At 52.6% G+C, this 25,635-nt stretch overlaps 2 protein-coding genes across 3 annotated transcripts; both read left to right on the top strand.

The window, feature by feature from the left end:
- Positions 1-221: 221 nt before the first annotated feature.
- SRSF3 (serine and arginine rich splicing factor 3) lies at positions 222-6,438 on the top strand. Of its 2 annotated transcripts, XM_030465437.1 has the most exons (6): positions 222-330; positions 1,134-1,341; positions 1,784-1,918; positions 4,259-4,297; positions 5,259-5,345; positions 5,597-6,438. In XM_030465437.1, the coding sequence occupies exons 2-6, from the start codon at positions 1,136-1,138 to the stop codon at positions 5,622-5,624; spliced, it is 495 nt and encodes a 164-aa protein (XP_030321297.1). In that variant the 5' UTR covers positions 222-330; positions 1,134-1,135; the 3' UTR covers positions 5,625-6,438. The 2 variants fall into 2 exon arrangements, with proteins under 2 accessions (XP_030321297.1, XP_030321296.1); XM_030465436.1 differs by lacking the exons at positions 222-330; positions 1,134-1,341; positions 1,784-1,918 and adding an exon at positions 2,927-3,344.
- A 12,651-nt stretch (positions 6,439-19,089) lies between these two features.
- On the top strand, positions 19,090-20,167 carry CDKN1A (cyclin dependent kinase inhibitor 1A). The gene is made up of 2 exons (XM_008499572.2): positions 19,090-19,522; positions 20,007-20,167. The coding sequence occupies exons 1-2, from the start codon at positions 19,129-19,131 to the stop codon at positions 20,054-20,056; spliced, it is 444 nt and encodes a 147-aa protein (XP_008497794.1). The 5' UTR covers positions 19,090-19,128; the 3' UTR covers positions 20,057-20,167.
- Positions 20,168-25,635: the final 5,468 nt, after the last annotated feature.

Raw genomic sequence — 25,635 nt, 5'->3', positions numbered from 1 at the left:
TAATTTCCAGTTAATTTCCAGAGCGGGGCCGAACAGGGGGAGGCGGGGAAGGTCCCGTCCTGCGGAGCCGCCCTCGCTGGAGGCGCTGAGGAGAAACCCGCGCGCAGGCGGCGGGCAGAAGCGATCTGTCAATCATCGAAACGGCGCCCTCTGATTGGCTGTCTTCTGGCGTCACGTGGGGGCGGGCCGCCCGGATATAAGGGCGGGCGGGGTAAGGTCCGGCCGCCATTTTGTCCAGTGAAGAAAAGCGGAGCGGGAGTCTCGCTGAGGGTCGAGTTCGGCAACGAATTTAGCGCGGGCTCCCTTCGCGCGCCCTCCCTCTTAGCATCGGTGAGGATCTTCACCTCGGAGGGCGGGGGGGGAAGGTGGCACCCGCGGTCCGTTGAAGGGTGGATGGAAACCGCGGGGCCCGGTGGCGGCAAACAAAGAGCAGCCGCCATTTTGTAAAGCTGGGCCGCGGGCGGTGGCTGCCGCTCCGCTGAGGAGAGCCGGGCGGGGAGAAGGCGGGTAGGCCGCGGATTATCTTGAGAAGCCAACTCCTTTCCTTTTCTCTGTGGTCAGCGAGGCGAGACGGGGGGGGGGGGACACTAAATCCGGGGGTGGTGTGGAGCCTTCCCCCCCCACCCCCAGCTCCGGGGGAGCGCTGGTTCCTTTCGCAGCGCTATGGAGACGCTCTGGGGGGATTCCTGGAGCGCTGTCGGCACGGGCTCTGCCGGTGATGGCGCTGCTGCTTCTTCCTCCGGGTTGTTGAGCTTCCTTCCCCCGAATCCCGCTCCGGGAACAATGGAGCCCTCACCCGCCCAGCGCTCCCCCTGCAGGCCCGGCCCCGGCCAAGGGAAAGGGGAGCAAAGAAACATCTCCCTTTTAAAGTTGGGGAAGGGCCTTAAAAGTAACTGGAATTGCCTCAAGTAGAGGATTTTAATCACGATTGCTATATATTAGCTGGCTTTTGAGTTCGGTTTTACACACACCACCACCACCCTTTCCAGGCAGGTCAATGTCTATGTCATGCCACAGCGTGGTGCTGTTAAAGCAAAAAGCAGCTAATAGAATTAATTAACCTTGTAATTGAATGAACACTTAACTGTGTGGTAAATATACGTGAGCTTTTAAATTTTTTTTTCTTGTCCTAGCAATGCATCGTGACTCTTGTCCGCTGGACTGCAAGGTTTATGTGGGTAACCTTGGAAACAATGGCAACAAAACTGAATTAGAGCGAGCTTTTGGCTACTATGGACCACTGCGCAGTGTATGGGTGGCAAGAAATCCTCCTGGTTTTGCCTTTGTGGAGTTTGAAGATCCCCGAGATGCAGCTGATGCAGTCAGAGAACTAGATGGAAGGTAAAATGGTGCTGCCTGCATGTTCTACTCACCTAGTGAAAAGGAGAGAAATTGGGGTAGTGAGATGGCTGAAATTGGGGAGCTTTAACTGGCAAAACCAAAGCCTTGACCCGTTTGTTGTGCAGTAATTTATAGCGTGGTAGAAGGGTAGTTTTTCTTGAGAGCACAGAAATAACATTTGTGTGGTTAAATTTGATTTGGGCTGCCTGGTGCTTAATGAGTTTTAAACCATTAAGGAGACTCCTTGGTTCCTTCTCTGCCCTCTAATAGCACAGCAAACCCTCAGAAGTGTCAGACTCTGCTTTTTTAGACTCTTAAATAATGTTCATTTCGGGTCTCACTCAACACCTTTCACTTTCCCCCATCCTTTCCTCTCTCAGGTTCTCTCCTGCAGGCAGAGGTGGTTCTGGAAGCACTAACTGATGTCCCTCTCTTTTCCCAGAACCCTCTGTGGGTGCCGGGTCAGGGTGGAGCTCTCCAATGGGGAGAAAAGGAGTCGGAACCGGGGTCCTCCTCCTTCCTGGGGCCGCCGGCCTCGAGATGACTACCGCAGGAGGAGTCCTCCCCCCCGCCGCAGGTACCCTGCCTCCAACCACACTCCTAGAGCTCTTAGCATCCTAGAAGCAGGCTTTTTTTTTTTGTTTTCCTCCAAAAAAAAAAAAAAAAAAAAAAAAAAAGCCATGATGGATAACATTCATCTGACCACAATTTGGAGATGGCAAATGCTAAACAAAACAAAGACACGATGAAAAAAAACCAAACCCAACCCCCCCCAAAAAAACTGAACAAAGAAAATTTCCCCTCCCCCCCCCAAAAAAAACAAAATAAAAAGCCCAAGAAAAATAACCAACCCCCCAAAAAAAATCTTAAACCCCACAAAATCGAGGTGAACTTGTGTTGAATGTTGGCTTTTGTTCTTAGGTCACTGTGCAAGTTGGTAGTCAGTGCCCTCTATCCTGGACTTATCCTCCTTCCTCCTAAAATCTGCTCATCTTCTAGTCACACTTTCCCTTTCTTCCCCATACTTCAGCTTAGGCTGTTCCTTTCCTTTATTCCATAATGGCCAAACATGACATACAGCAGCTTAGCATTTCCATACAGATGTGTTTCTCCACTTTGTTTGCACAATTTAAAGACTTCCCAAGCAGGCAGCTGTTTAATAACAAAATAGTTTGAGTGCCAGTTGCTCTGAACATCTAGAATCTTGACACTTGAGTGGTAGTTTGGAATTCAAGTGACAATCCTGTCACTTGCAGTTTGCTCTAAAATGTAGCAGGATTTTTGGGAACTGCCAGGTTCTTGGACCCAGACTGTCTTTGTCCGGGTGCTTTAAGTCTGCAGCGTGGTTTTTGCAGGACTGAATTTACCTGTTGCAGGTGAGTCAAGTCCTCCCAGGTCAGGGGTTTCGAGCTTGATTGCAAAAAAAGAAAAAAATAACACAGTAGGAGTATTGATTAGCTAATAGACGGTTGTACTGATGGCTTGTTTTTCATTTTTTTTATGCTTTTTTTGGTCCATCTATTAATAAAAATGAACCCGTTACAGAGTCACCATCATGTCTCTTCTCACCACCCTCTGAGTCTGCATTAGCCACTCAACTAGCCCTTTCGGCGTCATGTGACCAGCGCGCCCCATGCAGCTTGGCTGGTGTCGTTTCACATGACCCAGGCATGGCCAGTCGTCAGGTTGCACCGCCCTTTGGTTCCCGAGCATGCTGTTTTCTCTCAGCCTTCTCTCCAACCTTAACCAAATCGGCAGCAGCCACCTCGACCGCCCACACATTCCCGGCCAATCAGCTCAGCTGTTTATTTACCAAATGTCTTCACAACAACTACAGCAGCAGCCTTCGGCTAACAAAAAAGCAGGAAAAATCCACAACATCCCCCTCCGCCAACCAACTAAATACAACGCAACATCTGGCAAAACCTTTTCAGCAAATTCTTCTTGGCAGTCAGTCCGGCAGCCTCACCTCACCATTTCTAGCTTGTTGAAACCAAAAACTAGTAAGTTTTTCCTGCTTATACAGTTTACTGCTGGTTAAAATAAGGAGTAAGCGGCTTATAAGTAATTACTTTTCTCAATCAAAGGCTGGCTGTGCATAATTGAGTGGTAAACGTACATATGTTGCTTGAGAAAACTTTTAAGGGTGATATGGAAGCTCTTACACTGTGAATAATGTAAAACCCAGGAGATTTGCATGTGAGATGCCAAACTAAAGTTTTTAATAAAGCTCTAACAAACTTAGCTTTTTCCTTGCCAGAAAAAAAAAAAAAAAATCCTATCACCTTTAAATGGTTTTACTAACAGTTTTCAAAACTTAAAACAATTACTTTTTGGGATGAACTGGGCCAAGCTAAGTTTATTTTTAATTTTTTATTTTTATTTTTTTTAAAGAAAATAGTCTAAACACACTCTATGGCATTAAAAATGACAGTCACAGATATGCAGTTCTAATGTAGCACTTAATGGCATTATCAATATTTACACTGAGCTCATTTTTCACTTTTTTTTTCCACTTTGGTACTTATGTCTTGTCATGGACCTTTTTGGCTTGCATGGGTTCCAAAACATTTGGTCTGTGCTTTTTTTTTTTTTATTATTCTGTGGAACCACTTGTGGGACTTTGGTGTGGTGTTCTGGGCAGTGTATTTAGTTGAAATGGAAAGTGTTGCATTGGACAACTCTGCTATGAAACATTCTTAGTTAAAAAGTGAATTTCCTGGTTGGAAACGTGCTGTTCACACTCAGCTTTGTTTTACTGCCTAATCTTTCCATACCTTTTACTGGATGATGGATGCCAGTTTTTCTTGGCACGTTCCCTGGGCCCAACAGTGAGTTTGACAAGTTGGGAAATGCCTCACTCCATTAATGCTGAATGGGTTGAGCAAAAGCCTCACATTTCTTTTTCTGGTTCTAGATCACCACGAAGGAGAAGCTTCTCCCGGAGCCGTAGCAGGTACGTGGCAGCTGCTTGTCTGGGGGGCTTCAGGAGAAACACAGAACCCCAGAATGGTTTGGGATGGAAGGGACCTTACAGCTCATCCAGTCCCAACCCCCTGCCATGGGCAGGGACACCTCCCACCAGCCCAGGGTGCTCCAAGCCCCATCCAGCCTGGCCTCAGACACTTCCACAACTTCTTTGGGCATGTTCAGTCTCACCCCCCTCACAGGAAAGAGTTTTTCCCTAATACCCAACCACACTTTCCCCTGTACAAGTTTTAAATCATTTCCCCTAAACAGGAACAGGTTTTTTTCTTTTTTTTTTTTTTTAATCTGTCTGAATTAACAGACTCCAGGGTAGACATTGTAATTTGGTCAGTGGGGTTTGCTCCTGCCACATCTTTTGCTTGGAGTTGTATTTACACACAGTCATGTGGGATTCCAGGGATATCAGTTGAGGATTACCAAGAATGGAAGTAATCAGGATTTCTTCCTGCAGCTGTCTGAGATTCCTGCCATTTTCTCACAGATTCTGTGCCAATGTGCTCCTCTCCTTCAGCCTCTGGGAACCCTGAGCACAGATGCTGCTGAGTGCAGTGAGTGTTGTGGTGCACACTGCAGTGACATGGCTGTGTTGTGTGTGAGTGGCTTGGAACTTTCCAGAATTCATGTTATTGCCCCATTCTTTTAACACAGGGTGCTGCCTTGCTGCAGGAAGTGGAGTTCATGGGAATGTGCCCTGTTAGCTGAGCTCACTTGCAGCCTGAACAGATTTAAACTGGAATTACAACACAGTTTTAAGCTGTGTTGTGTGGCTCAAGCTGATTATTCTTACCTGAAGGAAAGGCTAATACTGTAATCATCAACAGCTTTGCCCTGGTTGAGTAACTAAAATCCTTCTTACCATCTTCAAGAGAAGCTCTTAGCCTTGTAACCTAATTAGTTCAGCTGTAATCATCTTGCTTTATCTTGGACAGGTCCCTCTCCAGAGACAGAAGAAGAGAGAGGTCACTCTCACGGGAGAGGAATCACAAGCCTTCTCGTTCCTTCTCCAGGTCCCGCAGGTAGGATGGGGCTTGAAGTGGGGTTTGCATTTGGTTATTTCCATGTCTTGATAATACTGAAACAGGTTGTGGTGGTGATTTCTCTCCAGTGTCTTAGGAGGTTCTTTAATTCCTTGAATTAAATACTCAGCTTCACTCAATGAGCAGTATTTTAAAAATACTTAAATCATTTACTGAGTTGGGCTGGGGGAGAGTTGAAGTGAAATCTGCTCCTGGCACCTGGAAACTGACCCTGTTTTTTTCTTCTTTAGTCGCTCCAGGTCAAATGAGAGGAAATAAGACTGTGGGCAGGAGCTGTGTACAGGAAGTCATTAGATCTGAGGACAGGAGGAGTATGTACAGAACATTTGTTTTGTTTTGAAACTTCATAAAGCTTGGTGCATTTTTAAAATGTTTTAGCTGTTGAACTTGCTTTGTTCCTTGTATCTTGTAACAGGTGGCAACTGTAAAGATGTGAATCTGTATATGGTTCTGAGCAGATCATATGATTTGTAATATTAATCACTTTACAATGTACCATCATACATTGTTTGTTGTTGTTTTTTTGTTGTGTTGAGTGAGGAGCAGTTTGTCTTGCATAGATAAAAGGATTCTTTTGGTCTTGACACACTGGGGTGTGTGTTGCTGGGGTAGGAGGGGTGCAGTGGAGCTGTGTTCACTGCAGAGTGGCCCCAGCAGTGTTGGTCTGTGTGGAACAGGATGTGGGTGCTTGGCAGAGCAGTTCTAGAAGCTGTTAATGATGTGTGAGCTACAGTTTCACCCAGAGCTCCAGTTCTGATTTCCATTCCCTGGAACTGAGCTACTTTATATTCTGTGAAACAGAAAATTTTTAGCTGTTAAAAGTCAGTTAATTTTGTACTTCATGTGATTAGAGTACTTAAATAGATGCTTGTTTGATTGACCATCTATTCCAGAACCTCTAAACAGACCAAATACACAGCAAAACTGACAACTGGAGTGGATGTGTTTCAGTGTGTAATGGTACATTGTAAAAGTTCTGAATCAAACATTTCTTTACTGTACAAGAATTTTCATGTCACTTGTAAAATGTCTTTTGTGAGATCCTTGGGATTAAAGTTTTGGTTACAACCTGGTGTTCAGTATTTAACTTGAGTACCTGCTGCATACACTGGTGTTGCAGAACCTGCTTGTCGGGGTTGTGCTACAACTTGGTTCAGATTGTACACTGCAGTGTGAGGAAAGGGGACTCTGATCTCACTGTGACACTTGTCAGCTCTCCAGAAGCTGCTGGAAGTCAGAGGTTGCTGTTTGTGGCTCTGTGCCCTCCCACACCTCCTGTCCCTGCCCTGCCAGCTGCCCCAGCCTGGCTGAGCCCAGGGGGGTGGTCCTGGCTCCAGGCTGAGCTCCATGGTGCTTCCTGAGAAACCCAGCTGGAGATTCCAAGGTGCAGCCTGGGTGTGGGTTGGTAACAGCATTTTGGGTATTCTCACATCCTCTGCATGATGATTTCCCTTCATGTGTAAATCTGGTGTGACTTGTGCAAGTGGAGCTTTCAGGTTTCCCTGTTGTTTTTTTTTCCTTCATCAGCAAGCAGAGGAATCCATCAGTTTTAATGGTGTTCATTTAGATAAAATCCCTCACAATTCACACTTTTGGTTCAGTCTCCTTCACTTGTGGCTCCAGGCAGGAACAAGACTGAGGCAAAGCTGTAAAGGGAAGAAATTCAGCTTTATGGCAGCTTGGAAGGAGGATCTGGGCAGCAAAACTTCCTCAAACAGTGGCTGTGTCAGCTGTTGCTCCCTTTCCTGCTGAGCTGTAGTGTGTAGGTGGGGTTTTTTTGTCACTACTCAGTACCACTGACCAGGAGGAGTCCAACAGCCCCTGAGATTCCTGCCAGTTTCTCAGTTTCTGTGCTAATGTGCTGCTCAGCTCCAGCCTCTGGGAACCCTGAGTGCAGTGAGTGTTGTGGTGCAGTGTGAGGGAGCAGTGACACAGCTGTGTTGTGTGTGTGTGTGAGGAGCTTGGAACTTTCCAGAATTCATGTTCTTGCTGTCTCAGGAGCACAACCAACCTGGCAGGGAACCTCGGGGTGGTGCAAAAGGCAGCCCAAAATTCAACCCTGGGATGTGGGGAGCTGAGAGTCACCAGCATCTCCTGATGGATGAACCTGGTTGATAATGGACACCACTGCTTGGGGTGACAGTCAGTCAGCCTGTCCTGGTGTTTGGTAGCGCTGTATCCCGGTTTATTCCCACCCCGCACTGTCGCAGCTCCCCAGCAGAGGTCAGGGTGTCCTCACCATCCGGACAGGCTCCTCCTCCCCAACCAGGTTGTGGGTCGAAACAGTCAGACCGGGCTGGTGGCATTCGGTGGAACCAGCCGAGGGATGAGGTGACACCGTGTGCTCCACGCAGCCCCCTTCCCGTTTTTAATTTGTTCTCCTAGCGGGGTTTATTTGGTGGAGGGCACCTTCAGTTCCTCTGGTGGTTACACAGCAGCCTCGAGTAGTTTCAGGGAAGGAAATCTGAAGCACTGAAAACTTTGCTGTCAGAAAGCAGCTGTGGTTTTTGTGCACATGGGAGTCTGTAGAACTAAGAATATTTTATCAAGTCTTGGGTTTCTGACTTCATGTTGTACTCCTCAGGGGAATGAAGAAGTTGTCTGGGTTAGAACTGCTGCCTGGCAGCAGACTGCTGGCTTGGTGTCATTAGGTGAGGGTTTGGTGAGGAACAAAAACACTAAAACTGAGCCCTGGATGGGAAAGGCACAAACAGTGCCTGCCAGCAGCCCTCCCAGGGTGTTGCTTTTAATGCCTTCAGGGATTTAAGGCTCCTGGGAGTGGGTAAGAATCCTGGGAACACGGCTGACAGGTGGAGCTTTGTGGCTTGGTGGTTAAAAACTCTGAAACTCCATCTGTTTGTGTTGACCTGGAATATCCTTCACCTCTTCCCAAAGATCCTTAAACCAAGAAGAGCCAATCTGAAGGGTCCTGGTGACAGGGGAATCTCTGCTGGCTGCTGCTTCCTCATTATTTGAAGGCTGTGGGTTTATGGTGCTCACACGGATGTGTTCAGCTGCATGTGGAATTTAGGGAGAGGTTTAGCTGCCCTTGTGTCTGGCTGGCAAGAGCATCCTGAGGTTACCACCACCTGAGTTCCTGGGAACTCGATTTGTTTGTGTTGACCTGGAATATCCTTCACCTCTTTCCAAAGATCCTTAAACCAGGATGAGCCAATCTGAAGGGTCTTGGTGACAGGGGAATCTCTGCTGGCTGCTGCTTCCTCGTTATTTGAAGGCTGTGGGTTTATGGTGCTCACACGGATGTGTTCAGCTGCATGTGGAATTTAGGGAGAGGTTTAGCTGCCCTTGTGTCTGGCTGGCAAGAGCATCCTGAGGTTACCACCACCTGAGTTCCTGGGACACCTATGAGTGTGTTGGCACATGTTCAATAACACAGCAACCCTCTGTTTCTGTGTGGTTTGTTCTTTTCTCACCCCCACAACCCCCCAGGGAGAGTATTGTGTGCAAATGGGTTTGAGGAGAGAGGGTTTTGTTGCTGGTTGGGTTTTTTTTCTCTTTTATGTGCATGCTGCTCTCTGCTTATGGCAGAGAAGATCCTTGTAACAATGTGCCTTGTACTTAAAAACTGAAGGTGTGTTCTTCCTTTCCCTGTGGTGTGTCCCACTGACCTCCAGACAGGTTCAGCTAACCCGGGGTTATGTCTGGGTGAGAAACTACAACCTTAACAAACACCCACACTGATTCTGGGTAGAAAAAAACACGTTCCAGGTACATCTGGGGAGCTGCTGCAGTTCAGCTCCCATCTAAACGTGATGCTGGAGCTGTGCTCTTCTGAGCTCCAGTCACACCAAGAAATTAAATATCTTTCTGACAGCAAAATCACTTGGAATGCTTCATATTCTTGATTTTTGCATTTCTTTTGGTTTGGAGCCACAGGAGGTGTGGGAGATGCTGTGCTGTGCCTTGGGCTCTCCCTGCAGCCACTGGCCCTGTTCTCTCTGCCCATCTCCCTGCTCTGCTAAGGACCTGGCAGCAGGATTCACCTCAGGGACTGAGAGGAAATCCAGGGCTTTTTTTCTTTTGCTGCCTCAGCTTTTCAGGTTCCAGTTTTACTTTCTTTTCCTCACTCTCCCATCACCACCAGATGTCACAGCATCTCCTGACATGGAGATCTGCAAAGCATCTCAACATGAAACAAACTTCCTCCCCTTCCTGATGGTTTTAAGCCCTGTCCCCCTACCCAGGTCCAAATCATCCCCTAGAAATCCTGTCCCTAAACCTGACTGACATCAGGAAATGTCCTACTGTGGGGTTGATCCAGGCACAGCTTCACTTTACTGGAAAATAAATAAGTTTAAGAGACCAGAGTATCAACCCCTTTGGCAAACAGGAGGACAAAGGGCACTTCCAGCAGCTCCTGTTTGACCTTAGCTCCCCCAGCCCTGTTGTAAAGAGCTGGGTCTCAGTTTCCTTCTGAGCAAGCTCCCATTTCACAGCTCAACCTCTCAAAAATGGGCAAAATAAAAGTGACTTTTGCTTGGTGACCATTGCAGCTCCTCAGGACAGCCAGCAAGGAGCTGAAGCAGCATCCCTGCCTGCCCAGCCCAGCCCTCCACAAATCCTGGCACTGCCTGGCCTTGCTGTTTCGTTTCTGCAGACTGAACACTGACTGCAGCACTACCATGAGTTACATCCCCTGAGTGCCCTTCAAACAAACACTGTTGTGGACTTAAAATAAACTCCGGAGCCAGACAAACAGAAAATAAACGATGCAAGAGGAACGCTATGTTCCCCAGTGATTCATTCATCTATTATTTAATAATTTAGAAGCTGACATAACTCTCCGGGTTGAACAAATCTTCTCATTGATTCGGGTTGCTGTTCCTACTCGGTCCTCCGAGGAATTTCAGCTGTCAGATTTTCTGTGGGAAGCATCCCACTCGGAAAAGAGAAACCTCCCTCCTTCCCTCCTGGCTTCTGCCACCCGTTCCAGCGCCCTTCCTCCCTCTCTGCTGTACCCCAGCATCCCTCCTGTTCCAGATCCGACAGTCCTCCCACCCTTGGGGACATCACCGGACACCGCAGCCCCACGCTGACAACTTGGGGTGGCCCCACGGCACCCGCAGACCCACGCAGCAGCCGCGGCGCCGTGCGAACCGCAGCGCCGGGAGGCTCCGTATCAGGGCGGTGCCGCGGTATCGGGGTGAGGCAGGGAAACACCTCGGTCCCGGCCCCACATCGCTCCCACCACCTGGGACACAGCAGCTTTATCTCCTCCGAGGGGCGAGGCTGCTTTGCCCCATGAATATTCAGCAACATTCAGCCACGAAGCCCCCGGCTGCTCCTCCCCACCCGCGCAGGGCTCCCCGCTCCTCTTTGCCGTCAGATATTTGCAGTCACTGAGTAACAGCCCCAGTATTTACCCTTTATCTTCTTAAAACGCTGTCAGTCACCCCACGGGGGATTGATGGATCAGCTTTTCATGCCTTCCCACTCACAGCTTTTTGGGGAGGAGGTTGCCCCAGCCCCAGGCGTGGCGCCTCGCTGCTCCTGCCACTTCTCTTCCTTCTCACTGCCTGCTCCAAGCAGCCTCCCCAGGAACCTTCATGGGGTTTGGAGTCGGGTTCTCCCTGCACAGGGCTCATTTGATAGGGATCAATGGGGTAGTTGTTGATATTTTCAGGTTTTCGTGTTTCACAACCCCCCTCTCCTCTTGATCTCCCTCCTGCCCTCTTTGGGCATATTCCAGTTGATTATCTGGGAATCTTTCAGTCTCCTGAAAGCCCAAATCGGTTCCAGGAGGTGGGAAGGGCTCTGCTGCAGCATCACTGCTGGTGGGTGAGGATTGGGACATTTTTAACCTGTTTCCAGCCTCCTGACAGCAGCTCCAGCACTCACTGACTTCCTTTCTCTGTTGCAATGTGATTTCTCATGGCTGGGGCAGAGAGAGCAGCAAGGGCCATGAAAAACCAAGAAAATTGGGTTTTATTGGCCCCTGGAAGCCCCCGGCTCAGCTCCCCGTTTGGTGGAACCCAGTAGAGCTCCACCACTGCCCGGACCTCAGCTGTCCCCATCCTCAGGTGTGGCACAGCCTGTGCCTGGTGTCAGGGCCAGGGGAGGGGTGAGAGCTGCTCATTCACCCCAGCTCCAGGAAATTCTTCCCCACCCAACCCACACGGGAGAAGGGAAAGTGTCACCGACCCTCACCCTGGCGTCTGGGTGGCGCCTGTCCTACCACCACCCACGGATTTATTGGCAGCTTGTACACACAGGACTGTCACCTCCCAACACCTCTGCCCCACACAGGACTGTGCCCCAGTGTGGGTCACAGTGCCAGGCAGCTGTCTGTCCTTCTCTCCTTTTGTCCTTCTGTCCTTTTGTCCTTCTGTCCTGTCCTTCTGTCCATCCTGAGGGTTCTGCCCTCCTCCAGGCACCATCTCAGGTGTCCCTTTTGCTCCTGGTGTCCTGGGGCTGATCCAGTCCCTTCCCTCTGCCCCACTCCTCACCCCCAGCACAGGGGTGAAGTGAATCATGACCCCATGGCTGCTCTCACCCCGGGATTCCCAAAAATACCTGTGGGGAGATCCCAGCAGGCACTGACACACTCTGAGACATCACCCAGCAGTGCCAGGGGCACCGGGATGGGCGAGCAGGCCAGCACCTGTCCCCACAACTGCTGCTTTGGGGGGTGGAATCCCAGAACCCCAGACTGGTTTGGGTTGGGAGGGACCTTAAATCCCATCCAGTGCCACCCTTGCCATGGGCAGGGACACCTCCCACCAGCCCAGGGTGCTCCAAGCCCCATCCAACCTCCAACACTGCCAGGGATGGGGCATCCACAGCTTCTGGGGGCACCCAGGGGCTCAGCACCCTCACCCCAAAGAATTTCTTCATAATATCTAGCTTAAATCTCCCCTCTTCCAGTTTAAAGCCATTCCCACTCATCCCATCTCTCCAGGCCCTTGTCCCAAGTCCCTCCCCAGCTTTCCTGGAGCCCCTTCAGGCACTGGAAGGTGCTCTAAGGTCTCCCCAGAACCTTTTCTTCTCTTCTCCAGCCTGAACACCCCCAAGTCTCTCAGCCTGGCTCCAGAGCTGCTCCAGCCCTCCCAGCATCTCTGGAATGGCTCCAACAGCTCTATGTCTTTCCTGTCTTGGAGACCCCAGAACTGTCCCCAGCATTGCAGGGCTCTCACCAGAGTGGAGCAGAAGGGACAATCCCCTCCCTGGTCCTGCTGCTGGGGATGCAGCCCAAGACATGGGTGGTGATGCAGGGATCCCCATCCCTGTCCCTGGCTGTGCTGGGCAGAGGGTGTCCTGAGGGATTGTGGAGTATTCCTAAAGGTCCTTCTCCCCCCTGGCTGTAAGGGGCCAAATCGTGTTCCTGATGGATTTCAAGGGCTCAGGGGGCAGCAGATCCTTGTTCAGCAGTGCTGTGCCCCATGTGTCATCCCTTGGGAAGAAGTCAGGTCCATCATCCCATGAGCTTGGCTGTGCCAAGAGCTAGAGAACCCCATGGGAGGAATTCTGCACATCTCCATCCGTGTGATGAATCCTGATGGTCCTGGAGGTGTCCCTGTCCTCCTTTAGCCCATGAGAAGTGTCACCTCCCCTTGCCAACATCCCTGCAGGCTGCAAAAATAATAATAATAAAAAAGACCAAAGGAAACCTGGGGCAGTTTGGGCTGGATCTGACTCCCCACGAAGAGCTTGGAAAAAGTCTGGAGCTGCTCCCCCCAGTTCCCAGTGGGACACCCGTGGCTGCTGCTGGCTCTGCTCCCAGGTCATGGTCAATGAGGACCAAAGAAATCCTAAAGAGGCAAAAGGAGGTTCCAGAAAAGGAGGTTCCAGGCTAGGTACTCACTCCCTGCTGCCCTCTGAACAATGAGCTCCTTTGCTGCCAGAAGGAAAAAAAACAAAACAACAAAACCCCACACAACAAACCCCAAACCAACCCAGAAAGCTCCCAAGCTGCTCATGGAAAGTCAGTGAAGCAATTACACTAATGACTGTGAATGGGGCTAAAAACAACCTTGGATGAAAATGAGTGAGGGGGGGGAATGAAGCGACCAATTCAGAGCTGGGTTTCCACATCCAGGAATAAATATTTCCAGTAAGCAGAGGCCTTGTTTTTCGGGATTGTCTCATTCCCCCATTTTGTGCTTGGTGGGATTCTATTTCCACTCTGCTGGGTCTGGTGTCTCATCAAAATGCCTTCATAAATGGAGCAAACAAGGGCTGGGGATGGCAGGGAAAGAGTCAATTAAGACGATCTGAGTCCTTTTAGGGGCAGAGTTAATCAAGCATTCAGTGTTTTGTCATTCTTGTCTTTCTTTCCTGGGAAAATCCTATTAGTCTAAAAAATCACTTAATTGGGCACTTCAAAGAGCTGATGGGAAAACAGCCTTCCCTGGGATATAAACCCCATTCAGCCCAACACTGGGTTCATTTAGGCTTCTGCTGGAGCGTGAGGGTTTCATTAAGAGCCTTCACGTTTCCCACTTGAAAGAAAAAAGCTTGTTAGTAAAGATAATTAAAAAAAATGTTATAAAAAGGGGGGGAAAAAATCTTGGAGATGTGAATCTTGCTGAAGAGAGTTTTTAGTGGCTGCATGCACGGGGTTTTGTTCTGGGCCTCTGTCCCCATGCTCTGCTGAGCCAGAGTTCTAGACCTGCCTGGACTCTTCCTGCCAGGAAAGTGTCCCAGGAGGGGCAGAGTCACCCAAGGGAGGTGGGTGTAGGATGTAGGATGGTGCCTTTTACAGGACCAAACCCCATGTGCTCATCCTGCTCCTTGTGCTGGGATGGGCTCCCATTTGTTCTCCCATTCTCAGGTTGTTTCCTTGGGCAGAAAATCAGCTTTTTGCAGAGCTGAAGTTTATCCCACCTTGAGAAATGACAGAGTGTGCCCTGATCATTGCCAGCTCCATCCCAAAAACCCTGAAGGATGCTCCTCTGCCCACCCCTTTGCTGCTTCATCCCTCTGCACTGGTTGATCTGACAGGAATATTGCCTCTCCTCCCCCCAAATAAACCCCAACCCACCTCAGGTACACCTTTAACCACCACATTTCCAAACCTTGCTCTCTGCCCAGGAGGGCTGGGTGAGGAACCACACAGATCACTTGATTTCTGCAGTCAGCACTGGAAGGTTTTTGTCTGGGAAAACCTTCCCAGGTCACTCGTGTGCTTATTTATTGATGTTCTCTCTCCAGCCTCTATAGAATCCTTACCTGGAGGGGTTTGTGGGCACTTAAAACAGTTCTTAGGAGCATGGGTTGGACCCCAGCAAGTGATTCCCATCCTACTCACCGAGCTCCTTCCTTGGAACAACATTTTCCCCTTTTCTTGGGGTCAGGATTCCTTCCTTGGGTCCACGCAGCCACTTCTCCAGCTCCTCGCCCAAGGATGGGACCCCCAGACCCAAATCAAACCCCCACCCTCCCCTCTGCTCGGTGTAAAGCTCCCACCCACATCCCTGTGGGATTTTTGGGGTGCTGCTCCCCATGTCCCCAGAGAGGATGAAATTTGGTGTCAGAAGGGATGTGCCCAGGCACGTTCCTGACAAGCCCAGCAAGGATGGGGCTGACTCACCCCAGCTCTGCCATGAATAATTTATTTGTATGAGTGTCTGAGGTGGATTCCTCTCCCTTTGGTGTCTATAGGACCCACCTGGGAAGATCTGTCAGGAATTAAACACCCTCAGAACTCCCCTGGCACTGGGGAGAAGGTTGCTGTGAAGGCTGTGACATATGCAGTCGTTTAATAAATAGATTAAATGCTTTTTATTATATATAAAAAAGCATTATAAGGATTTAAAAGCTTTTTAAAGGATTTTTTAAGGTTTTAAAGCATTATAAAGATGGATTTTTCCCCCCTCCCACCCCTCCCGGGCTGGGGGTCCCATCTCTGGGGGATGGGAGGTGACAGCTGGCTATAAATGGGGAGAAGGAAAGGGGCTGATGCTGCCCCCCAGCCCAGTGCTGGGGAGGGGGAAGTGGTGATGGAAAATGGGTGGCAGCCTCCAGCTGAATGTGCCCAGACATATCCTGGAGCTGCTGGGAAGATGCTGGGACATGTTGGGGGGTCCTGCACACCGAGGCTCCTGCTCTGCACCCCCCCCCCCCCCCAGTTCCAGTGGCTTTCAGGGGTTCTTGCCACTCCCAGGGGACCATTTTAACTGTGTCTTTGTCACTTGCTGTCACCTCCTGCCCCATAGGAACACACCGGGGCTGCATCCCTGCTGCCCAATGTCCCAGGTTCCCAGGAAGCTGTGCCAGGCTGGGAAAGGGCTGCAGCCCCCTGGGTACAGGAGGAAGATTCCCCCCCAGGGCATCAGCTCAGGCTATGGGATAGGGATGGACCCACCAGCCAGGCACAGGGTGTTGATGTCCCATTAACTCTGAAGTTTGACTCAGGCAGAAGCTGTCCTGGGTTTGGATCTCCCATTCCAGTGGCCCTGGAAGCGTTTTTCCAGATAAGCCAAAGATGCCTCCAAATCCTCCCCATGCAGGACATGAATGGACTTGTTCCTCCCCCTCATCCCTGCCCAGGAGCCTGCAGGATCCTTCCCGCGGTGCTGGGAGTTCTGCTGGTGGAGCAGAACCAGAGCCCAGAGGGAGAAAATCCCGGTCCGGGGGGGAACTGTGTGGCCCAGGATGGGGTCAGGCCAGGCAGCCCCTGGGGACCAGGGAGCATCACCCTGGGGGGGCTGTGGGGTGGGCACCCCGAGGGGCAGAGGGAGTCACCCCTTCCTGAGTCCATTATCCCCTTTCCCACCAGGATCCTCTTCACTGGTGATCCGGGGGGGCAGGAAAGCTTGGGTGGGATGGGGACACCCCCACCTCAGCCAGATAAAACCCCACTGCCTAAGGTCCCTGGGTGTCCTCATAGGGGGGGCACCCCTGTATCCTTCAGTGAAGGGGTCTCTGATGGGGGGTGGGAGTCCCTTTGTGACCTAAGAGCAGGGTCCCAGCACCCCCCAGGAAGGAGGTCCCTGCACCCCACTAGGATGGGGGTCCCGTTGTCCCCTGATGGGGGATCCCTGAAGCCCCTAGGAAGGGGGTCCCAGCATCCCCTAATGGAGGGGTTTCCTCTGTCCTCTGATGAGGGGGATCCCTGAACCCCCCGAGAAAGGTGGTTCCTGTGTCTACTAAATGGGGGGTGGGGGTGTTGTCCCTGTATCCCCTGAGATGGGGGGTGCCTGTATCCCCTAACAGCGGGGTCCCTGCATCCCCGGGGGTGGGGATGCCTGCACCCCTCACGGGGACGGGGGGGCCCTGCACCCCTTTAGGGAGAGGGTCCCTATATCCCTTGGCACAGGGTCCCAACCAACACCCCTTAGGAAGGATCTCCCCACCCCCGGTGACCGGGGTCCCTTCAAGCCCCCTTCACCCGCACTCCGGGGCCGGTGACCGGGATGGGCCGGGGACTGTTGCAGGGGTAGGGAGAGGCACTGGGCCCGGCCGGTACCGGGGCGGGGCTGGAGGGAAATCCCTGGTGACGCGGGGAGCAGCGGGGAAGCTCCTCCTCCCCCCCTTCCCCCCCCCCCGGCGCCGGTATAAAGCGCAGAGACGGCACCGGTACCGGCAGAAGCTGCGTGAGCGGTGAGTGGGGCGGTACCGGGTTCCCAGGCGGTTCGGTTCGTCCTTAGCCGGGGGGTGTCTGTTCGGTTCGGTTCTTCCTTGGCTGGGGGGGTTTCCCCGAAGCGGGGGTTGGGGGTGCAGCCGGTGCTGGGGTGGGGAGGGGGCGGTGGCGGCGGCTCCGCCCCGGGGGTCGCGTCCGGAGCGCGGGGGAGGGAGGGAGGAGGGGGGGGGGTGGTAGGGAGGGTCACACAGATCCCTAACCCTATATCTTAACCCTATCCCAACCCTATCCCTAACCCTATCCCCACCCTGGGAGGGTGCGGGGCCCCGGTCCGGGTTGCGATCGCCCCCCGGTGGCTGCGGGGCGCGGTCGGGCGTCGCGGAGCGTCCGTCTGTCCATCCACCCACCCATCCATCCGTCTGTCCATCCGTCCCCCTGTCTATCCATCTATCCATCCGTCTATTCTTGCGTGTTTGGGGGGGGGTCCGACCGCCTTCCCCACCCCCACAGCCCCCCCTCAAGGCTCCGGCGCAGCCCCCGCGGCTGAAGAGCCCCACGGGTGTGATGAGCGGCCCGGTCTCTGCGCTCCCCCCTCTGGGTAGGAACCTGGTGTGGGGTCCCGCCGGCCTCTTCTGCCTTCCCCCAACTGGTGTAACTGGTCCCAGTTGCTGCAGGTGCCTCTGGGGCTGGTGGGGAGGGGGGTGAGGGTGTCACAGCTCCATTCGTGACATGGCTCAACCCACCCGTGTGCCTGTGTCACCCCTTGGCCTGAGTCTCGGGGAGGGGGGGAGGGGTCGGGGGTCTCCATCTGGGTCATGGGAGATGTGGGAGCTTTGGTGGTGTGGCCAGAGGTGACCCCAGCCCCACGGGAGGGGACGGGGTCCTGGCCCAGCTCCCTCCTCTTTGGTGTCTCCAGCAATTTGTCACCCGTGAGTCAGGGACACGCTCTTATCTCGAGGTGTGGTGGCTGCTGGGTGGCCCGAGGATGGGAGATGGGTGCCTGAGCAGGCAGGGGGGTGTCTGCTCAGGGTGTTGAAACATGGCCCCTGCCTGCTACCTGCCAGGGCTTGCCTGGACATGCTGGGACTTGCCTTGCCATGAGGTCACCCCGTGACGTGCCCTGGAGATAGGAAGCTGGGTGGCTGGATTTGCTATTTTTACTCGAGGATGCTCAGAGCGGGGCAAGGCACGGGGTGGAGGTGGCCCTGGGGACAGAGCGTGGTCCCCCAGCCCCTTATTGGGACACCCAGCACAGGAGGGGCTGAAACTGGGCAGAAAAATTCCTTGCAGGAGGCTGAGCACCCCATCCCTGGTGGTGGTGGTGGTGGTGGTGGTGTTGGGGGCCCAAACCTGGTCCCAGGCTGGGCTGTGGTCCCAGGTTGGGTGGGCAGTGAGAAACTTGACTTGCTCACAAGGATTTTATTTCTGGGAATTCTGTTTTTGGTTTTTCAAAGCCAGATGGAAGGAGCCTGGTGCTGATCCAAGCCAGATCAAACCTCAGCTCCCCAAAACACATCAAATCCTGGAGCCTGGTTTGCTTTGCTGTGATAATCAGGTTCCTCCTAACCATGGGTGGTGGGAGGGACCCATCAGCCCCATACCTGCCCACAGGGAAGGAAAAGGTTTTGCCTTTGGGCTCAGATTGGAAAAACCAACCAACCAAACCGGGTCTTGTCTCTGGTTCCTCAACAGCTTCTTGCAGCCCAGGGCTTGGTTAACTCAGTGGTCAAACTCGTGGCCTGTTCTTGCAGTTGCTTAAAAGGTTTCCTGAACACAGGGCCTGGGTTCTGGAGATGAAGAAACTGCCCAAAAACCCATCCTGCTGCCTCACTTGTCCACGTGTGGAAGTGGGAAGGGGGCAGCAGGGCTGGGGGTGAGCTGGGGGCAGCGGGGAGGTGCTGGGGGTTCTGCCCTGCTGGGGCTTTGCCTGCAGGAGGAGGGATGAGGAACATCAACATTTGCACCTTCCCCATCCCCTGTATCACAACCAGGCTCTGTTTGACCTCAGCTCTGCTCAGGAGGCTGCTGAAATCCCAAATGTCTGAGTCCCAGATGAGTGCAGGCAGATTGAGGTTTCGTTTTGAGCTGTTTCATTGCAGAGCCCAACCCAGCTTCTCCCACCTTGGCTGCTGAGTGCTTTGCCCTGGTAGCAAACCCCATGGCCCTTCAGGGCTCACCCAACACCCCATAACTCTCTCTGCTTTCCTCCCAGCCCTCAGGATGCCCCTGTCTCACAGCAAGGCTGGGCAGATGCCATGCAGCAGCAAGGTCTGCAGGAACCTCTTTGGCCCCCTGGACCATGAAGAGCTCCAGAATGATTTTGAGACCTTGTTGAGGCACCAGCTGGAAGAAGCTCAGCAACGCTGGAACTTTGACTTCGAGACAGACACCCCCCTGGAAGGACCCTTCAGGTGGGAGAGGGTTGGGCTGGCTGAGCAGCCAGACCAGGAGGTCCACAGGGTCCCCAGCAATGAGAACAGGAGCTCCTTGGGCCACAAGGTCCCCTCCAAGGACCCTCTTGCCAAGATCTGCCCTGAAGGGTCTCAGCAGAGCTCGGAGGTTTGCAGGGCTGGTTCCCTGCAGAGCTTGAAACGTGGACAGGCAACCATGAAAGGTGAGTGCTGGGGGTTTGGTGTCACTCCACCTGTGCTTGGTGGCATTTTTTGGTTTCATGGGCCTCCCTGGTAGGGACAGATGGAGGGGACTTGGGTATAGGAGTCCTGCCTGGCCCCTGGGCATGGGGAGAGGACCACCCTGCAGGGGGAGTGGAGCCCATCTGCCAAGGGGGGGTTTAGGCAGGGGCTTCACATCAGGCTTGTGATTTTGTAGCTGCAGATGCCCCAGAAGAGCTCAGCCCCCTCAGTCCCCGTGGCCTGAGCCTGTTCTCTAAGATCAGGTCCTGGGCTGGAGGTAAAAGTGAGACCCAATGGAGGGGGGGGGGGTTACAGCCCTACCTGCTCCAGGACCTTTGGGTGGGTGGCTCTAAGGTGGAGCTCCCCTGGGCTGGGTTTTGGGATGCTGAGGACACCTCCTTCCTCCTGTCCCACTGCTCCCAGCAAGCTGGAGATACTTTCCAACCTTCTCTTTCTGCCCTCCAGACTTCTACAGCTCCAAGAGGAGGATCATCCATGACAAGCCCAACCCATGACACGTTTTGGCTCCTCTGCCATGGGCTCAGCTGCTGATGCTCACCTGCCCCGGGGGTGTCCATAGCTCTTTTCCCCCACCCTGTACCGTGCAAGCTGTCTGTAGGAAGCAATGTAGAGTCTGTAGTTATTTATGAGTAGCTCTGGGGTCCTGAGGGACCCTCACTCTGTGCAATGTGTAGGAGTTGCCTACGTTGAAGCTTGGAGGAGAACCGGGAGGGTCTGGTGGGACCAAGACTGTGGATAAGAGGGTCCTCACCTCTGTGGTGAGGGTGGGCCAAGCATCATCCTTACACCATCCTTCTGTCTGATGGCTGCCCATGGAGGACACTTGTGTCCCAGCCACCTGGTGGCACCAGATCCCCTTGGAGAAGTGTCACCCAGCTGGAAGTGTCACCCAGGAGCAGCCTGAGGACACCCTCGTTGCTGGCAGATGGTGGTGACCCAGCAGGATGGACCCGGTGGTGGCCAAGTCCTCATCCACACTTGGAAGCTGAGTGACAAAGGGGCTGCATGGGAGAGGAAACTGATCCTGGGGGCCCTTCCTCTGGTGCCATCACCCATCAGGGTGCAGATGGTGACAAATCCTCAGCACTGAGCTTCTTGTGGGACCAACGCTGCCTGGGAGGCTTTGGGACTCTGCTGGTCCCAAGCCCCCCCTTCTCACCTCAGCCTGGGGTTGTTGGGGGGGGTTACCCCATGTTCCTGTCTCCTTCAACACTGACACCAGGCTGGGGAGCTGCCTGCTCCTCCTGCCCATGTTGGACTGGGAAGGAAGGAGGGAAGGAAAAAAGGAAGGAAGGAAGGAAAGAGTCCTCACCAGCAGGGATGGCACCTGGAGGGGAAATTGTAGCTTTTTTGCTTTTTTTCTCTTTTTTTTTTTTAATTCTCCTGGATTTTTTTCTCCTTTGAGGCTGGGAGGAGACAGGATCCTCACGTAGCTCTGCAGAGGGAGGGACTTTGGGCACCTCTGGGACTGAGGAGAGTCCTGGAGCTTTGGGTGTTTGGTCCCAGCACTGAAGGACAAGTCCCTGCTCATCAGGGATGTGACACTGTTGGGTCTCAGCACTTTCACAGGGTTCATCTCCTGCTCTGCTGGATTTGGGCTCTGGAAACTGGTGCAAGATGGTCCCAGGAAGAAAAGGGATGGGGTCAACCTCCCACCTTGCACCGCCATGCACTTTGCTGTCAGTGGAGCTGGCAAGCTGCCAGCACTATGTATTTATTTATATGTCTGATATATATAAAATAGGAAAAAAAAACCATTAAATAATGCCATCAAGTGGATGTGGGTTGTCCAGAAATGTTTGCTCTGAATAAATCCTCACCTGGTGTAAGGAGATCTGTGTTCTGGGTTGATGGGAACAGTTTGGGGGGGGAGCTTGGAGGTCCCTCTGGGGGTGCTGAGCTGGAGCTGCCTGTGGGGGTCCCAGGGGCTGAGGAAGGGTCTGGAGCTGGGGGTGCTGATCCTGGAGCAGAGGAGGCTGAGGGGAGACCTTGTGGCTCTCTGCAACCCCCCGAGAGGAGGTTGGAGCCAGGGGGGGTTGGGCTCTGCTTCCCCAGGAACAAGGGATGGGACAAGAAGAACTTTTGGTCTCAACCTGTGCCAGGGGAGGTTTAGGTTGGAGCTGGGGAACTATTTCTCCCTGGAAAGGGTTGTCAGGGCCTGGCCCAGGCTGCCCAGGGCAGGGCTGGAGTCCCCAGCATCACTGGAGGGGTTTCAGACCCTGGGGATGTGGGGATGAGGGACAGGGGGTGGCCTGGGCAGGGATGGGGTAACAACAGATGGACCCAATGACTTTAAAGATCTTTCCCACCCAAACCAATTCCATGATCAAGGGTTGGACTTGATGATCTCTGAGGTCCCTTCCAACCCAGCCAATTCTATGATTCTCTATTCAATCCCATTTTGCTGAGCCCTTTCAGCAGGTGTTGGTGCTGCCCCTGGCACAGGTTGGTGCCTGGCTGGGCAGAGGGATGAACCCATGGGCTCTCCCAGGGATATTTAACATTTTCCATGCAAAAGCATCCCTAGGGAAAGCAAAACCATCACTCAGCCTCCTCCATGCAGCAGCCAACAGCCTTGGGGTCACCAGGAGTCTGAGGAACAGGAGTTCTGGGGGGTTCTGCGAGGGGCAAAGAGCTTTGCTGGGAGAGCAGAGAAACAGCAGCTGAGCCCTGGATCTGCCTGCAAAATGCCCAAGCTGGAAGGTTTGCTGCTGCTTCATTAAATTAATCAACAAATGAGCTGGGGGTGTGTGTGATGGGTCAGGGCACCAGCTCAGCCAGTTCCCAGCAGGGATTTAACCAGCAGCAACCCCCACCCCAGGGCTGCTGCCCCAGGGGCTGAGGCTCAGACCCAACCCTGGAAGGATGTAGATGTTAATTCTAATTATAACATGAAGATAATAGGGTTTGGTTTGGGTTTGTTTGGGGCTTTTTTTTCCCCTTCTTCAGGATCTCTTCCCATTTTTTTTTCCTGTTCAAGTGGAGCAAAACTAGAGGTGTCCCACTTGATTCTCCCCCAGCCTCCTGCAAATGAGGGGGGTGCAGCTGGGGGGTTTGGTGCTGCCTTGAAAGCTGACTTCAGAATTTAGGCAAGAACCTCAAGAAAAAAAACAAAACACAACAAAAAAACCCCAACACCAGAATACAAAACAAACCAGAAGAATCAGCAGCATTCAGGGGGGGGGTCTTCAAATGTTTTAGGGAGGGGATTCCCCCCCTCTGCTCTGGTGCAGACATAGAGTTGAGGTCAAGGCTGAATCCTCCCATTAGATGGCAGCAAATCACAGAATCACAGAATCACAGAATCCTAGGGGTTGGAAGGGACCTCGAAAGATCATCTAGTCCAACCCCCCCTGCCAGAGCAGGGCCACCTAGAGCACTTCGCACAGGAACGTGTCCAGGCGGGTTTTGAATGTCTCCAGTGAAGGAGACTCCACGACCCCCCTGGGCAGCCTGTTCCAGGGCTCTGTCACCCTTACAGGAAAAAAATTCCTCCGGATATTCAACTTGAACCTCCTGTGCTCCAATTTACACCCATTACCCCTTGTCCTATCACTGGTCACCACTGAGAAGAGCCTAACTCCATCTCCCTGACACTCACCCCTTACATAGTTGAAAACATTGATGAGGTCACCCCTCAGTCTCCTTTTCTCCAAACTAAAGAGACCCAGCTCCCTCAGCCTTTCCTCAGAAGGGAGATGTTCCACTCCCTTAATCATCTTAGTAGCTCTGCGCTGGACTCTTTCAAGCACTTCCCTGTCCTTCTTGAACTGAGGGGCCCAGAACTGGACACAATACTCCAGGTGCGGCCTCACCAATGCAGAATAGAGGGGGAGGAGAACCTCTCTTGACCTACTAACCACCCCCTTTCTAATGCACCCCAGGATGCCATTGGCCTTCTTGGCCACAAGGGCACATTGCTGGCTCATGGTCATCCTCTTGTCTACCAGGACCCCCAGGTCTCTTTCACCTACACTGCTCTCCAGCAGGTCAGCCCCCAACCTATACTGGGCCATCGTGTTGTTCTTCCCCAAATGCAAAACTCTACACTTCCCCTTGTTGAATTTCATCATGTTTCTCTCTGCCCAACTCTCCAGCCTGTCCAAGTCTCTCTGAATGGCAGCACAGCCTTCTGGTGTGTCAGCCACTCCTCCCAGCTTAGTGTCATCAGCAAACTTGCTGAGGGTACATTCTATACCCTCATCCAAGTCGTTGATGAAGATATTGAACAACACCGGTCCCAGTACCGACCCCTGAGGGACTCCACTGGTCACACACCTCCAACCAGATTCTGCCCCACTGACTATAACTCTCTGACTCCTTCCTTTCAACCAGTTCCTGATCCAAATGCAGCAATACCTTCCAGCTGGCCAATATTTGTGCTTCAAAGAAGGATCAGGGAGCTATGCAAAGAAAAGGCTTCCCAGAAGAAGAAGTAGGAAGAAACTTTTAGTCTTGTTCCACCAAAAACTGCGAAAAGAGAAAAAAAAACCCGAGTTTTTCCCCAGCTCTGCTGCATAAACCAAGAGTTACACTGCTCCAAAACTCCTCTTCACACTTGGAAATCAGTTTTCCGTGGCCAGATGAAGAGGAACACCTGGAAAAGAACAAAGCAGATGGGAAACAGCATCAGGGAGTGTGTCTGAGAGCATCTTCCACCTTTCCTAAATCCCAGCCAACATTCCCACTCCGGGATCAAAGGAACCACTCATTTGCAAGCTGTGAAATGCCTGCAAGAGGATTTGGAGGAGGATCAAGGGCTGAGATATGAATAGTGACAGGGAAACACCTTGCTTGGACCACAGGAATTTTATTTATTTATTTTTAATCCTCTTGGTTGCCTTCCAGCCATTTGCAATTCCTCAAAAACTTCGTGAGAAATTCAGGAGCTGCCCCAACCAAGCCAAGACTGATATCAGCCCCAAATCATCAGGTGTTGGGGACCCTGGGGGATGTTCTGGCTGCTTTAGGGTCTTGGGACCACCAGGATGGGAGCTTGGGGACCCTGGGGGGTGTTCTGGCTGCTTTGGGGTCTTTGGGCTACCAAGATGGGGTCTTGGGGGTACTGGGGGATGTTTTGGGTACTTAGGGGTCTTTGGACCACCAGGATGGAGTCTTGGGGACCCTGGGGGGTGTTCTGGCTGCTTTGGGGTCTTTGGACCACCGGGATGGGATCCTGGGGATCCTGGGGGATGTTCTGGATGCTTTGTGGTCTTTGGACCACCAGGATGGGAGCTTGGGGACCCTGGGGGGTGTTCTGGGTGCTTTGGGGTCTTTGGGCCACCGGGATGTGATCCTGGGGATCCTGGGGGATGTTCTGGGTGCTTTGGGGTCTTTGGACCACCAGGATGGGGTCTTGAGGATACTGGGGGATCTTCTGGCTGCTTTGGGGTCTTTGGGCTACCAAGATGGGGTCTTGGGGGTACTGGGGGATGTTCTGGCTGCTTTGGGGTCTTGGGACCACCGGGATAGGGTCTTGAGGATACTGGGGGTATTCTGGGTGCTTTGGGGTCTTTGGACCACCAGGATGGGATGCTGGGGATCCTGGGGAATGTTCTGGATGCTTTGCAGTCTTTGGAATACCAGGATGGGGTCTTGGGGACCCTGGGGGGTATTCTGGATACTTTGGGGTCTTTGGACCACCTGGCTTGGATGCATCCACCTTGGAAGCAGGAAAACCCGGATGAGTTCCAGACAAAAGTGGGAAGGAATCATCAGCCAAAGCTTTTGGGTGCCACAGGGTCCTGTCCCCAAAATTTCACCCTACTCCCCTGGGAAGACAGGAAAATCGGGATGCAGGGACCATCCCACTTGGTGTGCTGGGATTGGCAGGGCAGGAAATCCAAGGCTGATCCAAGGAAATGCTTTTTTTCCCTCTCAGTGTTTAATGAAACTGCAGAACTCATGGCTGCAGGAAGCTGTTGAGGCTGAGAGTTTAAACAAGGCTGAGGGACCAAAACCCCATCAGCTGGCTCCAAAAATGTGTTTAATTAAGGGCTGAAACCCTTTCCTGAGGGTTGGGGAAGGCTGAGCCCTCTGGCTCTTGCTTTCTTCCACCTTTTCCATGTCAGGA

This window comes from Calypte anna, chromosome 26 (genome assembly GCF_003957555.1).
Source record: "Calypte anna isolate BGI_N300 chromosome 26, bCalAnn1_v1.p, whole genome shotgun sequence".
NCBI classification, from domain to species: Eukaryota; Metazoa; Chordata; class Aves; order Apodiformes; family Trochilidae; genus Calypte; species Calypte anna.
The sequence above is the reverse complement of the archived record's forward strand: the minus strand, read 5'-3'. Positions and strand labels throughout refer to the sequence as shown.

Bases quoted from the DNA above. Each gene is read 5' to 3' on its own strand.
- SRSF3 (XM_030465436.1), top strand. From the start codon at position 3,053: ATGCTGTTTTCTCTCAGCCTTCTCTCCAACCTTAACCAAATCGGCAGC. The intron at 3,345-4,258 runs GTAAGTTTTTCC...TTCTGGTTCTAG, and splicing joins CTTGTTGAAACCAAAAACTA to ATCACCACGAAGGAGAAGCT. The intron at 5,346-5,596 runs GTAGGATGGGGC...TTTCTTCTTTAG, and splicing joins TCCTTCTCCAGGTCCCGCAG to TCGCTCCAGGTCAAATGAGA.
- CDKN1A (XM_008499572.2), top strand. From the start codon at position 19,129: ATGCCCCTGTCTCACAGCAAGGCTGGGCAGATGCCATGCAGCAGCAAG. The intron at 19,523-20,006 runs GTGAGTGCTGGG...TCTGCCCTCCAG, and splicing joins TGGACAGGCAACCATGAAAG to ACTTCTACAGCTCCAAGAGG.